This window comes from Schistocerca nitens, chromosome 11 (assembly GCF_023898315.1).
Source record: "Schistocerca nitens isolate TAMUIC-IGC-003100 chromosome 11, iqSchNite1.1, whole genome shotgun sequence".
In the NCBI taxonomy this organism is placed as follows: domain Eukaryota; kingdom Metazoa; phylum Arthropoda; class Insecta; order Orthoptera; family Acrididae; genus Schistocerca; species Schistocerca nitens.
Window position 1 is genome coordinate 28,450,555 of NC_064624.1, and position 16,370 is coordinate 28,466,924.

The following is a 16,370-nucleotide window of genomic DNA, read 5'->3' on the forward strand; positions in this document are numbered from 1 at the left end:
AACGACTGTACATTACTTTTTCGAAAATTTTTGAGAATGCTGGCAACAGTGAAATTGGACGGAAATTTGATGCTATTTCTTTATCTCCCTTCTCAAACAGTGGCTTAACTTCAGCATATTTCAGCCACTCAGGAAATATTCCACTGATAAACGACTGGTTACACAGATAGCTTAATATGTTACTGAGCTCAGAATCAAATTCTTTAATTAACTTTGTTGATATTTCATCATGCCCACTAGATGTTTTTGATTTTAAAGATTTTATGATGGACATTATTTCTGTTGGGGTAGTGAGGGTCAAATTCATATTATGGAAGTTACTTGAAATGTCTGGTCTAAGGTAATCCATAGCAGCATCTACCGAACCTGACAACCCCATCTTTTCAGTAACAGTTATAAAATGTTTGTTAAAAACTTCTGCAACACTGTACACATGTCACCAATGTATCATCTACTCTTAATGCTATTTGTTCCTCTTCATGTCTGGTTCTACTGGTCTCCTTCACTATATCCCATATTGTCTTTATTTTGTTATCTGATATGACTATCTTTTCCTTGTAATATATTTTCTTTGACATCCGTATTACAGTCTTTAATATTTTGCTGTATTTCTTATAATGTGCTATAGCATCAAGATTGGAAATGTTTCGAGTGACAGATACAGTTTTCTTTTTGTTTTACAAGATACCCCTATTCCTCGAGTAATCCATGGCTTCTTTGTAGACTATGCTCTAACCTTGGTAAGTTTTGGGGGAAAGCAGTGTTCGAATAAGGTAAGCACTTTATTAGCAAAAATGTTATATTTTTCATTCATGGCATGAGCACTGTAAACATCAGTCCAGTGAATGTCTGAGGAGTGTCCTAAAATAATCAATTTTTGGCTTACTGATTACCCTCGAGCTCAGATTTAACAGATTTTATATCCTGTTCAGTATTAACATTTAACAGAAGGAACTGCTTGTCACCTTGCTCCTACCATTCAGCCAAAACTGCAACAGAGACTCAGCCCTAACTTAGTGCCAGCGGAAACCTTCCTGAAAACCATAACTAGTAATTCATTTCATGGATCAGTACACAAGCAAATGACCAACTCCATGTACGAATCAACCTGGCTGTATTATTGCACTGCTGCTATTGTAAAACTGTCAAGATCGATAGATGTGTTAACTGTGCAGCTATCCCTGTCAATAATCTGCACCAGTTGCTAATCTGAGTGTTATCGCCTTCTTTCCCTGTCGCCTGTGTAGCTGCTTATGAATGTAATATTTGGCGATGGATATCCTGATTGTTTCCAAGGGTTGTACATCAGAGTGTCAAGTAGTTCGAATTTCAACTGTACATTCACACTAATTATTACAAGCATCCTACTTTATTACCCTCACTACTGTCGCAAATTGCGAAATTGCATTAATTTTAGAGGACACCAAAGAATTCCCTTGCTCTTGCACTGTTGTTGCAAGGCACAAACCTTTATTTATGCCCACTGCGAACAAATTACAGTATTTGGTAGTACAGCCAACTATTGTAGCAGTTCTCTGCTCTGGCCATACAATTATGCTTGAGACTTATTGAGTTTCTCTAACAGCAGACTTTTATTCAACTTTCTTATTATAATCTATCACACCCACCATTAGGTTATCTGTTCAATTAACTTACACACACAATAGCTTTGAACTTTTTCTGTTAATTTCCCTGAAACACCTTTCACGCTGGCACCCAACCGACAGACTGCCTGCCTACACTACCAAAAAAATCAAAGACTCGCCTACTGCAAACCATTGATGAATACTAGCTTGGGAAAATTGCAAGTTACCATTGACCACGACACTGCACACATCACTGAGTGGAGTAAGCTGGAATACCTACATTGAGTGGTTGCCTTGGTGTCATCACTCTCCCAGTCACTGTAGTTGTCCTCAGATTGGTTATATGATCATATGTAATCAAGGATATTGTGAATTATTGAGATCACCAAAACCAGTGGTGCATGAGCAGCAGCTGTTGGGTAATTTTATACTTAAGTGGATTTTGGATCTTGGCACAATTCAGTCATGACTCGTTTACGACTAAGCATTAGGAGATTGGATGCTAGTATGTATTAGTTTGTTTACATTGTATAATTTTGTAATTTTTCTTATTTTTCAAAATGGGAGAGCATTACTTTCCACTTAGATAAGGACAAAACCAATGAGGTAGGATTTAACAATCAGTACCAATTAAGTACATGAAATAAGATTTAATAAAACATCTGGTGCAACATACTTCCAGAAACATGTAAACAACTTGTCAAGTCCCTATCATGTAGATCTGTCTACGCATTGTGTTCCAAACGTGGACAATCATGCTATTAAGCAGGTTGTTATATTTGTTGTTACATTTACTAATGCAGGATTAGTACTAACAGAACAAATGTATACACTATTAATGACACACAGAGCAAATCTCTTGAGAAAACATACCTGAGTAAAATAATTGCCATAATCATGTTTCTCCAGTGTTGAGTTTACTAGTCTGAGTGAAGGAACTGCCATAATATATGGGTACCTAATTGCTAACATTGTTTCTAAAATGCAGAGTTACAAGTAATACATGATGACTATGTTAGGGATAATAATCAGAAAGTCATGACATTTCCTTGGCCTTATACTGAATATTGCGTGCTACTTATAATTACTGACGAAGGTAAGGATTTATCACAATTCAGAATCCTCTTGTCTCAAGATCGATAGGAAAAAATAGCAGTGTTAATGACAAACATATTTGATTCACGTTTGAGGCATATTTAGCAATACAATTTCTTGACATTTCAAGCTGCAGATACGGATTTTTATATTGCCATTTTATCTGCTACCGCTCTAAAGTACACATAATTACACATTTTTTCACAATTCTACCACATTATACTGTTATTTCACAGCCATTACCATTTATTGTCTCCCTGCTACATCCATTATTTTACAGGCCTTGAGAGCACCAACCAGGGATACCTATTTGCTTAAACTAACACCTACTTGTTTCTTTCTCAAGTGGAGTAATGCATGTCTCTTGAGCTTACTCAATTGAGTGAAACTTCTGTCACAGATTACACATTTATGAGGCTTTCTTCCAGTGTGAATTAGTACATGCCTATTGAGATCACCTGTAATAGCAAAACATTTCCCACAAATCTCGCATTTGTGAGGTTTCTTTCCAGTGTGAATGAAAGCATGTGCCTTGAGACTGCTTGACGTAGTAAAAGATTTCCCACAGATGTCACATTTGTGTGCTTTCTGTCCAGTGTGAATTAATGTGTGTTTCTTGAGATCACCTGATATAGCAAAAGATTTCCCACAAATCTCACATTTGTGAGGTTTCTTTCCAGTGTGAATTAATATATGTCTCTTGAGATTGCCTGATATAGCAAAAGATTTCCCACAAATCTCGCATTTGTGAGGTTTCTTTCCAGTGTGAATGAAAGCATGTGCCTTGAGACTGCTTGACCTAGTAAAAGATTTCCCACAGATGTCACATTTGTGTGCTTTCTGTCCAGTGTGAATTAATGTGTGTTTCTTGAGAGCACCTGATGTAGCAAAAGATTTCCCACAAATCTCACATTTGTGAGGTTTCTTTCCAGTGTGAATTAATATATGTCTCTCGAGATTGAATGATATAGTAAAACATTTCCCACAAATCTCACATTTGTGAGGTTTCTTTCCAATGTGAATTAATAAGTGAGTCTTCAGATAACATGACCTAGCAAACAATTTGCTACAAATATCACATTTGTGAGGTTTCTCTCCAGTGTGAATTAATAAGTGAGTCTTCAGATGACATGACCTAGCAAACAATTTGCCACAAATATCACATTTGTGGGTTCTGTTTGCAGTAAGTAGATCAGCCTGGGGAGTGACATTAACAGCTGTAGATGAAGCTCCATAATCATTTGATTTCTCCGTATCATTTCTCATATGTGTGTAACGCCTGTCATTAGAGGACTTCTTTGATGCTTTCGAAGTTTCCTTACACGAAGACTGCTGATTGTGTTCTGTAACAGAAACTTCTCGCTCACTATCCAAGAAGATACTGCTTTGATGATGATCACTATCGCCATATTTTTCATGGTTGCTAGCAGGTAAGACAGAATTCTCACTCATTCTCAAATGTTTTTTCAAACTAACATTACTCTGAAATACCTCACCGCACCACTTACAAACATACAAAGGTGGCTGCGTACCACCAATGTGCATGAACACATGCATTATGAGTCTGTATTTGGAAGGAAAGCTTTGTAGGCAGAAATTACAGCTATATACATGAAATTCCTTTTCCCTTGTACTACAGTCATATCGGGTAGCATCTGAGCACTCCTTGTCAATAATCACATCTTCTGTATTGGGACCCAACTCGTGTGTTGACGTCTTCATGTCTATCACCAACTTATCCTGGACTAGCCCATGGTGATAAGTGTCCTCACATAATATGCCACAGCTCCCACCAGTACTCTGAGTCAATCTGAAGAGTAAGGAGAAGAATGTTAAATAATAATATACAAACAAGAATGAAACAATATTTGAGTGTCTATAAATCAAGTACTATAGGCTGCAATTCATAAAAGTGTATAAGAAATTAAATATTCAGTAACTGTTAGTAATTTGAAATTACAATATTCACCAGAAGGAAAGAAATGATCATGTAAACGTGGTTTAAAACGAAAATAACCAGACGAAATTCAATAATGATCAATAAGAGCCACTGCAGATTGTGTGTGCAATTATTAAAATGGTTCAAATGGCTCTAAGCACTATGGGACTTAACATCTGAGGTAATCAGTACCCTAGACTTAGAACTACCTAAACCCAAGTAACCTAAGGACATCACACACATCCATGCCTGTGGCAGGATTCGAACCTGCGACTGCAGCAACAGCAGCAGCAAAACGCTTTCGGACTTTAGCACCTAGAAGTGCTCGAACACAGTGGCAGGCTTGGAATTTTTTGATGAGCATAAAATAATTCACATTCATGTATTACAATCTTCATACAACACAGTGCTACAAGTTAATAGTCTACACCAATTTATTTAATGTATCCAAAAATTTTAAATATATTTAATGTATCCAAAAATTTTAATTCAAAATTCTTAAGTTCAACGTATTTCAGATTTAATTAAGATAAATAATTTTTAAATGTTTTCTTCCATCATCTTAGCACTTAAGTGCCTTTTCTTTGTTTTGCCGACACTTTCGCCTTTGTAATGATAAATTTATTTGACCTAGTAAATAGATTTTTTTTGTTTGATTCCCAGCTAGTCAAGAACTAGCGTGAGCTCCAATATTTTTATTGCATATCTAGTATGGATGTTGATCAGGTGGACAATGACCGTTCATGAACAAGAATCAATATCACATCAATCAAGGGAAAAATTTGCATACTGATGAATGAATGTGACTGATACACTTGCAGATGGTTTCAATCTAAGACTGTTTTTGGCACTCAAACTTATATGAAGCCTTGCACAAAAAGGAAATACTATGTGAAAAGATGTAAGTGGTTGTAAATTTTCCGATACATTTGTAGTGAGCCTTTTTGAAAATTTTTTACATCTACTCAACATCTGGTCACCTGGTATTGCAGAACACAATAGACTGAAAGACCCACATGTAAATTGCCACATCATCATCCATTAGACACAGCGCAGGCTGACATATTGAGTGGCAGTGATTACAGCTGATGTATGGGCTACCCCTGTAGTATCTGGGTCCAATTTTTCCATCTGCAGTTGAACCCTTTCTCATGGGACAGAATTGTGATGCCTTTCAGGTCCCCAGTATGTGCATCATGTTGGATATGAAAGATTATGAACTACTGAAGGCGTGCATGCTCCAGTGTTTTCATCTGTTCTAACTTTTCACTCTTTTCCTTTCTGTTCATATATAGTTTTGTTTGGCATGGTATCTGCCAAATTTCGCGAGTTTTTAAACCCTTAGTTGGGATCACATGGTTCTTTAATGTAACTGGTATTATGGAGTATGTCAGATTCTAGACGTTAACAACTCAATCAATAAACGTTGTCATAACTTTTTTAAACTCAATTAGTTACAACATGGACTTTCATACATATGGGAGTGAAGTAACTGAATATTATTAATGAAGAAATAAATCCAAAAAAATTTGTAGGTAAGGTATCAAATGTGCACATTCCTGTTTGCCAAAGTACTAGAAATAAAACTTACAATTAAAATTTTATGCTATGCAAATCAACTGTAAACAAACCAGAATAATTTTTTTTTGTTTTTAGGGCGCAAAACTTCTATGGTCATTAGCGCCCAGCCTGTGACTTAAGACAGTAAAAAACCGAAATTGAAAATCAGCAGCAATGGGAACAAAGTCATAAAATTGGAGAAACTAAAAGCAGAAGGAATGCTTAAAAATCCACTACAGAAAGGGATTGGTTGTCCCCAAAAAAAGCTTCAAATTACTGACGTCATTTCACTGGCACTAATAAACTGGAGAACGCGGTCGGCTGAGCGCGTGTCATCTGCTAAAATCGACGATAGATCAGGCGATAGCTGTAGACGGGAGCGTAACGGATTAAAATAGGGGCATTCAATTAAAAGGTGTCTTACCGTCCACAGCTGAGAGCAGTGGGGACAGAGTGGGGGAGGATCGCCGCTTAAAAGATGTTGATGGCTAAAAAGACAGTGCCCTATCCAGAGTCTAGCTAAAATTACCTCCTCCCGACGACGCGTTCGGGAGGAAGAGGTCCAAGCGCAAGGAAGGGCTTTCACTTCCCGCAATTTATTACGGGGAAGTGTTGACCAATGCGCATGCCATAAATGAGCAACTCTGCGACATAAAACGCTCCGTAGATCGGTGAAGGGAAGCGACTGAATAGCTGGCCGAGGAAGAGAAACTGCAGCCTTGGCCGCTATATCGGCCTCCTCATTCCCACAGATACCAGCGTGTCCCGGGAGCCAGAGGAACGGCACCGAGACGCCCCCCAGCTGGAGCAAGCGCAGACAGTCCTGAATCCGGTGGACCAGAGGGTGCACAGGGTAAAGTGCTTGGAGACTGAGGAGAGAGCTGAAAGAATCTGAGCAGATTACGTACTGTATCCGCCGATGGCGGCGGATGTAGTGGACAGCCTGGAGAACAGCGTAAAGCTCCGCAGTATAAACCCAACACTGGTCGGGAAGCCGAAAGCGATTTGGGGTGTCGCCAACAATATAGGCACTCCCTACACCTAACGATGTTTTCGAGCTGTCGGTGTAAATAAATGTGGCGTCCGTCATTTGTGCACATACAGCAGCAAATGCCCGACGATAAACAAGTGTAGGGGTACCATCCTTGGGAAACCGACAAAGGTCACGGAGCAGGCAGATCCGGGGACGGAGCAAAGGCGGTGCTGTACCCCAAGTTGTCAAGAAGGTCTTAGGAAAGCGGAAGGAAAGAGAATGGAGCAGTTGACGGAAGCGGACTCCCGGGGGTAGTAGGGAGGAGGAGCGGCCTGCATACCCTACATCAAAGGAGGCGTCGAAAAAAAGGTCATGGGCTGGGTTAGCAGGCATGGAAGACAGATGGCTAGCGTAATGACTCAGAAGGACTGCTCGCCGATTGGACAGCGGAGGTTCAGCAGTCTCAGCATAAAGGCTTTCCACAGGGCTAGTGTAAAAAGCTCCAGACACTAAACGTAATCCACAGTGGTGGATAGAGTCGAGACGCCAAAGAATAGACGGCCGAGCAGAGGAGTAGACTATGCTTCCATAATCCAATTTCGAGCGCACTAAGGCGCGATAGAGGCTGAGAAGGACCACTCGGTCCGCTCCCCAGGGGGTACCATTCAAGACACGGAGGGCGTTAAGCGATCACAGACAGCGAGCCGAAAGATAGGAAACGTGGGAGGACCAGCACAGTTTTCTGTCAAACATAAGACCCAAGAATTTAGCGACGTCTGAAAACGGAAGGTTGAGAGGACCTAGATGTAAGGAGGGCAGAAGAAACTCCTTACGTCGCCAAAAATTAACACAAACGGTCTTACTGGGAGAGAAACGGAAGCCGGTTTCGATGCTCCAAGAGTGGAGGCGATCGAGACATCCTTGAAGACGTCATTCAAGAAGGCTGGTCCGTTGAGAGCTGTAGTAGATCGCAAAATCGTCCACAAAGAGGGAGCCCGAGACATCAGGAAGGAGACAATCCATAATTGGATTTATGGCAATGGCAAACAGTACAACACTCAGCACAGAGCCCTGGGGTACCCCGTTTTCCTTGGGAGAAAGTACGGGAGAGAGTAGTGTTCACCCGCACCCTAAAAGTGCGCTCTGCCATAAATTCGCGAAGAAAAAGGGGCAGCCGGCCTCGAAAGCCCCAAGAGAACAGTGTGCGGAATATGCCTGTCCTCCAACAGGTATCGTATGCTCTCTCTCCAGATCAAAAAATATTGCTACCGTTTGGCGTTTCCGGAGAAAATTGTTCATGATATAAGTGGAGAGAGCAACAAGATGGTCAACTGCAGAACGATGCTTCCGGAATCCGCATTGGGCTGGTTTTAAAAGACTGCGGGATTCCAGCCACCAAGCTAAACGGTAATTCACCATACGCTCCAAAACCTTACAGACACTACTCGGGAGAGAAATGGGGCGATAGCTAGAGGGGAGATGTTTGTCCTTTCCAGGTTTCGGAACGGGAACGACAATAGCTTCCCGCCACCGTCTCGGAAAGGTACTGTCGGTCCAAATTCGATTATAAAGGCGAAGGAGGTAACGCAGACTATGGGTTGATAAATGCAGCAACATTTGGACATGGATACCATCCGGTCCTGGGGCGGAGGAGCGAGAAGAAGAGAGGGCATGTTGGAGTTCCCGCATGGAGAAAACAGTATTGTAGCTTTCGTGATTTTGAGAGGAGAAAGCAAGATGTCGCACTTCCGCTGCACGTTTCTTCGGGAGAAACGCTGGCGGGTAATTTGAAGAGCTCGAAATCTCAGCAAAGTGCTGACCCAATGAGTTAGAAATTGCGATGGGGTCCACTAAGGTATCATGCACGACAGTGAGCCCAGAGACTGGGGAGAAACTAGGCGCGCCTGAGAACCGTCGAAGCCGACTCCAAACTACGGAGGAGGGTGTGAAGGTATTAAATGAGCTAATAAAGAATTTCTAGCTTACCTTCTTGCTATCGCCGATGACGCGACGGCATCGCGCACGGAGCTGCTTATAGCGGATACAGTTGGCCAAAGTAGGATGGTGACGGAAAATGCGAAGAGCACGTCGCCGCTCACGTATTGCGTCACGGCATGCCTCGTTCCACCAAGGAACTGGGGGTCGCCGGGGCAATTCGGAGGAGCGTGGTATTGAACGTTCCGCAGCTGTAAGAATAACGTCGGTAATATGTGTGACCTCATCGTCGATGCTGGGAAAGCGACGGTCATCGAATGTCGCTATAGACGAAAAAAGTGTCCAATCGGCTTGGGCAAACTTCCAGCGTCGCGAGCGCATATATGGCAGTTGAGGCTACAGTCTAAGGACACATGGAAAGTGGTCACTCGATTGTGTATCATCAAGGGCGCACCATTCGAAGCGCCGAGCTAGCGGAACAGTACCGACCGCAACGTCCAAACGAGATAAATTTGTCGTGGAGGCAGACAAAAATGTGGGGACCCCAGTGTTGAGGCAAACTAGATCCGCTTGGTGTAAGACGTCTAGCAATAGAGAGCCACGTGGACAAGGATGTGGAGATCCCCAAAGCGGGTGGTGGGCATTGAAGTCCCCAACCAGCAAATAGGGGGGTGGAAGCTGACCAAGAAGATGAAGGAGATCAGCTCGTGCCATTGGTGTGGCTGATGGAATGTATACAGTACAAAGAGAGAACGTGTATCCAGAAAGGGAAAGACGGACGGCGACAGCTTGGAAGGAACTGTTTAAGGGGATTGGGTGATAATGGAGAGTATCATGGAGAAGAATCATGAGTCCTCCATGGGCTGGAGTGCCTTCAACAGAGGGGAGGTCATATCGGACGGACTGAAAATGAGGGAGAACAAAGCGGTCATGGGGAAGCAGCTTTGTTTCCTGAAGACAGAAGATTACCGGCGAGTAGGATCGTAAGAAGAACGACAATTCATCCCGATTGGCTCGAATGCCGCGGATATTCCAGTGGATAATGGACATAGGGTGAACAGAAAATGGAGGAATGTGACCAAGGGTGTTGTCAACTCAACGACTGCTCAGAGCTTGCGACCGACAGCATGGAATGGCATTCAGCCGAAGGCAGAAGATCCTGATCCATAGGTTGGTCAGGAGCAGCCCCTGCCACCAGCGATTGGCCGGTTGACCGGCCACCAGCAGTGCGCCTCGGCGACACAGAAGACGGCCGAGGGCGATTTACGCCAGGTGGTGCTGTAGATGGGACACGCCTTGGCGGAGAAGGAGAGGAACTGGGTTTCTTTGTAGCCTTCTTGGAAGTATGATGTTTAGATGAAGGAGGAACCGATGGTTGTGAAGTTGCGGTATGTAAAAACTCTTCACGAGTATGCTCTTTATTCGAAGATTTGGCGTCTGACTTTTGGGCTCGAGATTTAGCAGAACCCGACGAAGGGTGAGCCATAGAGTGGGCAGGCGAAAGTGGTGAGGTTGAACGGGCGATCTTTGCGCTGGCCGATCTGACGACCGTGGTACTAAAGGTGAGGTCGCAAGTCTGCGAGGCCGCCTCCTTTGTTGGCTGAGGAGAAGCAAGGACAGTGCTGTATTTTCCTGTCTGAGGCACGGTGGGCTGTCGACTGGCGAATAATTTTCGAGCAGCAAAGGTCGACACCTTTTCCATCACTCTTATTTCCTGGATGAGCTTTTCGTCCTTAAAAACGGGGCAATCTCGAGAGGAAGCAGCGTGGTCACCCATACAGTTGATGCAGCGAGGGGTTGGAGGTGGACAAGCAGCCTCATGGGCATCCTTGCCACACGTAACACATTTGGCCGGATTCGAACAGGACTGGCTGGTGTGATTGAACCGCTGACATCGATAGCAACGCGTAGGGTTTGGGACGTAAGGGCGAACGGAAATTATCTCATAGCTTGCTTTGATTTTCGATGGGAGTTGAACTTTGTCAAATGTCAAGAAGACAGTGCGGGTTGGAATGATGTTCGTGTCAACCCTTTTCATAACTCTATGAACAGCCGTTACGCCCTGGTCAGACAGGTAGTGCTGAATTTCTTCGTCAGACAATCCATCGAGGGAGCGTGTATAAACGACTCCACGCGAGGAATTTAAGGTACGGTGCGGTTCCACCCGGACAGGGAAGGTGTGGAGCAGAGAAGTACGCAGCAATTTTTGTGCCTGGAGGGCACTGTTTGTTTCTAACAACAGGGTGCCATTCTGTAATCTGGAACAAGACTTTACAGGACCTGCAATTGCGTCAACACCTTTCTGAATAATGAAAGGGTTGACGTGGAGAAGTCGTGACCTTCGTCAGACCGAGAAACAACAAGGAACTGTGGCAACGATGGAAGAACTGTCTGTGGCTGAGACTCAGTGAACTTACGTTTGTTAGCAGACATAGTGGAAGGTGAGGAAACCATTGCGGAAGAATCCCCATGATTACCGGCGTCTCCGATGGCGCGCTCCTCCCTTGTGGGGACCGTCATTGAGGGCACACCCGCCTTAGGTGATTGTTCACACCTCAGGTCACACCTCCCGACAAACGGATGGAGGGACCAATCGGCACTTTCGGAAGGTATCAGCTCGGGTAATCACCCCTCCCTGGGCCTGGCCGTTACCAGGGGGTACGTACGTGTCCTACCTGTCTACCCAGGGCGGGGAATTACGCGTTACCCCGTCACCGGCTACGCATGGAAGTGCGTGGGTCGGCCTTCAGACACGCACAGGGAGGAAAAAAGAGAAAGGAAAGAAGAGAAGAGGGGGTCTCAAACGCCGCAGCGGAGAAAAGGGCAAAGAGAAGAGGGAAGGAAAAGGGAAGGACAGAGGAAGGACAAGGACTTGCGAGAGTAGAAAGCAAGGAATTTGGAACAGTTTCGAGCATCCGTCTCCGGACGTAGGCACAAACCATACTCCCAGAGGGGGAGAAAGGGAAGGAAAGAGCCAGAGGTGAGGGGGGGGGGGGGGAGGTGGCGAAGATGGGGGATGGGGAAGGATGCAGAAAGGGAAGGTATGCAGCCCGGAAAGGAAGGAGGGCCACATTAGCTTGGGGTCCCGTGCTCGCTACGCACGTGTCCACAAAAGAGTTGTGGACCCCCTGGGGGGAGACCAGAATAAGAAACAGAATTTGTGGAAACCTTCAACAATATATAAATTTTGATGATAATTATCTATCAATTGTTTTAGAGACCTCCATGTACGCATTATATAGGTCCTGGGTACTTGTCATATCCTTAATCTTTATTGCACAACATTTTTCGTGGCAGGTACATTCATGAACTATTCATGCAGTGATGATGGAAGTGCAAATGTATTTTATGAGCACACACACTACAGCCTGGAGAGTAACACTGCTTATGGTTTACACCACATTTGTTAAAAACTTTGGCACTACAGCTGTTATCTCTAATTTATTCCTTCCTCTGTTCTCTAAATTCTCAAACCAGATAGCTGCCATTGTTAACAAAAACCGTTCCTTACAGTACCATGAAAATATTGCATCTGGATCCACCTACTAAGGAAAGGTTATCAATGTATTTGATGCCAGGTTTGGAGACTGCTGTGAATACAAGCAGGCCTATAAATGTTTTTATGTCAGGGATATCAATAACAAGCACCAAAGGTGTGTTCTTTCGAATAGTTTCATATTACCGAAATTTTGTTTCATCACCGTTGAACCTCATCTAAAATACCTTGAGGGCAATAGCACACCTGATTTCTTCAGTCTCTCGATTCCTACCTAACACGTAACCACTAAGTCACAGGGCAGGAATCTGCAAAGCAATGTACTGTTGTCTTGTACAAACATTGCTTGGGTTGTGTATTTCTCCATTTCAAAGAATTTCCCCTACCATAAAAGCAGGAATCATGGTGATACGACTACCTACTCTGTTATCACCACCACCGACCAGGCCCTCTACTGAATATGTATCACTATGTAATCTTAATGAGTATCACTGTTATCCCAAACTTCATACCAAAATATACATTGAAGTATAGTTCACTTACTCTCAGAACTAATGGATGATGTTTTGTTTGTGGGGCGCTCAACTGCACAGTCATCAGCAGCTGTATAAAGTCCGAATTTTTATGCAGTTATTTTTTAAACAGTCCAATGTAGCCACTGACAGAAATGATGATGATGAAATGGTTAGAACACAAACACCCAGCCACTGGGAAGAGAAAATCCACACCCCGGTCAGTAATCAAACCTGAGATCCCATCATCCAGAGGGAGTAACACTAGCTACTAGACCACGAGCTGCCGACAGAACGCATGGAGAATAGTACGTCCATTTAGGCTGGTTTGAATGGTTAGGGAGACGTGGCACACACTGTGTAATGTGAAAGACACTGACAGAAGTCACTATAGTTATTACACTGTAACAACAGTAAACACAAGCTGTTAATTAAAAACCCCTGCTGAGTAGCAATCATAGAACAAGTGTGGTATATCTGCCAGACGTCATACTAACTTTATTATGAATTTACTGAGGGTAAATTTGTCTTAACAGCACACTGCCTTCGTAAGCAGAAGTTGTTCCGAGGCGTTATAAATGGTTGTAATTAAACTGACAGTGTTCAGGGTGCTGCAATATGGGCTCTATACTTTGCACGATGCAAAAACATTGTAGCATGTTCATTAACTGGTGTCCTCACGGAGTATGCTCAAAAGTAATTTTTCACTTTCTACCACCACGTGAAAATATGTTGCTATAAGCAGCCAGAATGAGTTATCAGTGCAGGAGAATAGGAAAAACGACCAGAGCAATGATAATGGTGGCTCTCGTGCGTTTATGAGGATATTATCAGCTGTTACGTGTTCAAAATGGTCTACCAACTCTGCAACATGCTGTATCCATGACATGACATGGTTAACAGTTGTCTATAGAATATCCAGTGTAAGCAGATTGTCATCATATAATAGCCTTCCGATCAGGAGTTTCTCGATACATCCCTGATAAATCTTTCAGATATCCCAACATCCACATGTCACATGAATTTAAGTTGGGGGATCTCTAAGGCCACATATCTTGAAACTGTCAAGATACAATGAAGGTCATACTGAAGGTTTCATGAAACCAACTGTTCACTCGACAACTGACATATCATGCCACACCATCTCACATCAAAATAATGGTGCAAACACCGTTGTGTTCTTGAAATGCAGGAGTCACGTTGGATAACAAGGTCCTTATCAAGTTCAGATGTCACTGTACACCTAAGGGGTCCATGATGTGTCATTGTCTCCAAGAAACGCTGACTGAGAATGAAAGGGCTTGTGAAACCACACTACATTCACATATGCTGAGTGCAGTAGATATTCCGGCACAAGATTTGGGAGGACAAACTCATATGTGACAGTTCTGTGCATTCACAGCCTCATGCAAAGCAAAATATGCTTTGTCCATCCAAAAGTTAATCATTTCCCCGCATGACAAAAATGAAGGTCAAAGTCACTTGAAGCCTATCTTGGGGCTTCTTTAGCAGCGCATAGAGATACTAGTGTAAAATGTGCCAGAGGGAGACCGGAGACCGTAGAGGGAATCCTCTGACAACTCTAGAGGCATCTGCTGCACAGTCAGCTATAGCTAAAAGCCACTTCACCTACTGACATTGGAATCTGCTGCACCACTCAACTCACCTATTTATTCAAATTTCTGGATAATATTCTTCAACTCATTCACACAGAGCCACTTCACAGCCATTTCTTTCAGTGATATTCCTGCAATGTAGTGCTACTGTTCTGATAAAACAACTGTACCACCAGTGCATGGCGTTTCTTCTCAATAGCCACTTCATTTGATATGCAAAGCTGAAACCTTAACGAGGGTGTATACCTGGACAAGACAAAAAAATTCCCTTATTTCCCAGTTAGAAACGCCCTTTCTAGGATGAAAACTTTTCACTGGTTGGAAGCACATTTTTCCGTGTTAAAAGATGGTATCATTCCCCTAGGAGCTGTAAATCTTATGAATCCCTTGAATGGTTATGGATTTATAAACCTGTATAGATCTTTCTGGCAGTATAGGAATCACAACATGTAGACTTTCACGGCCGGAAATATCATGTCCATTATAATTATCCGGGCTGTTATGCCGTGGTCGGTTGATGAATTCTGTGGTGATTCCCAACGTTTCGTCTCCGACTGCGGGAGACATCTTCAAGGGGGTCCGTAGCTCGATGGAAGGTCCAACACACCCACTGGCTCGCTACTGACTGCCGCTAAATTCAGTGTCCGCGCGCTCCCGCGCCGCGGCGTGACGTCACGTGTTTTGAAAACATCAGTGCAATTGGCCGCTGTCCATCGCCGTCCATCGCCGTAAAATCACCCAGTAGTGGACGGGTGTTTCAAGTCTTCTTTAACAGCGGCATCCATATACCGTTTAATTTGACGCCCTCCTCCTTTCGGTTGCAATTATTTGGGTGTTTAGCGATTTCGATTGCCTCCCTGTAGAGCCTTTCGTTATATCCGCTAATGGCCGCTAGTACTTGCGTCTCCTCGAAACGAATATTGTGGTTCCCTGGCTGGAAAGCATGCTCCGCAACAGCTGATCGTTCCGTTTCTCTTCTTCTACAATTTCCCTTGTGCTCTTCCAAAGGTTTAGAAACCGTTCTTTTAGTGGTACCGACATAAACATCACCACAGCTGCATGGGATCCTATACACTCCAGCTTTTTCCAATGGTTTGCGAGCGTCCTTGGCAGGCTTAAGGTATTCCTGTATCTTCCTGGTGGGCTTGTAAATTACGGTAATATTCCGCTTCGTCAAGATCCTCCCTTTTCTTTCCGTTACATTTTTAACAAACGGCAGGAAAACCTTAGATTTTGCAGTAGCCTGTACGTCAGTATGATTTCTGCGTGTCTGCGTCAACGCACGTTTTATTTCGGCGGACGAATATCCGTTCTTCATTAGTACAATGTGGAGATGTTCTATCTCAGCGTCAAGCAACTCAGGTTCACAAATATTTCAAGCTCTGTCCGCTAACGTCTTGATAACACCCTGCTTCTGTTGTGGATGGTGGTTCGAATCCCGGTGCAAATAACGGTCCGTGTGCGTGGGTTTGCGGTACACTGAGTGGCCCAAACTACCATTTTAGTTTCTAAAAACAAGCACATCGAGGAAATGTAATTTGCCATCTACCTCCTCCTCCATTGTGAACTAAATTCTGGAGTTTATACTATTTATGTTCGTGGAACCGGCTTAGTTCCTCCCTACCATGTCTCCACAGCACAAACGTGTCATCCACGTA

At 43.4% G+C, this 16,370-nt stretch overlaps 1 protein-coding gene across 1 annotated transcript in view; it reads right to left on the reverse strand.

Annotated features, from left to right (window-relative positions):
* Nucleotides 1-2,221: 2,221 nt before the first annotated feature.
* LOC126213527 (zinc finger protein 708-like) overlaps nucleotides 2,222-16,370 on the reverse strand; it is a 139,150-nt gene continuing 125,001 nt past the window's right edge. The window contains exon 5 of the mRNA XM_049941371.1: nucleotides 2,222-4,491. Within this exon, the coding sequence (XP_049797328.1) occupies nucleotides 2,988-4,491 (1,504 nt within the window). The 3' untranslated portion in view covers nucleotides 2,222-2,987. The remainder of the gene's footprint in view (nucleotides 4,492-16,370) is intronic.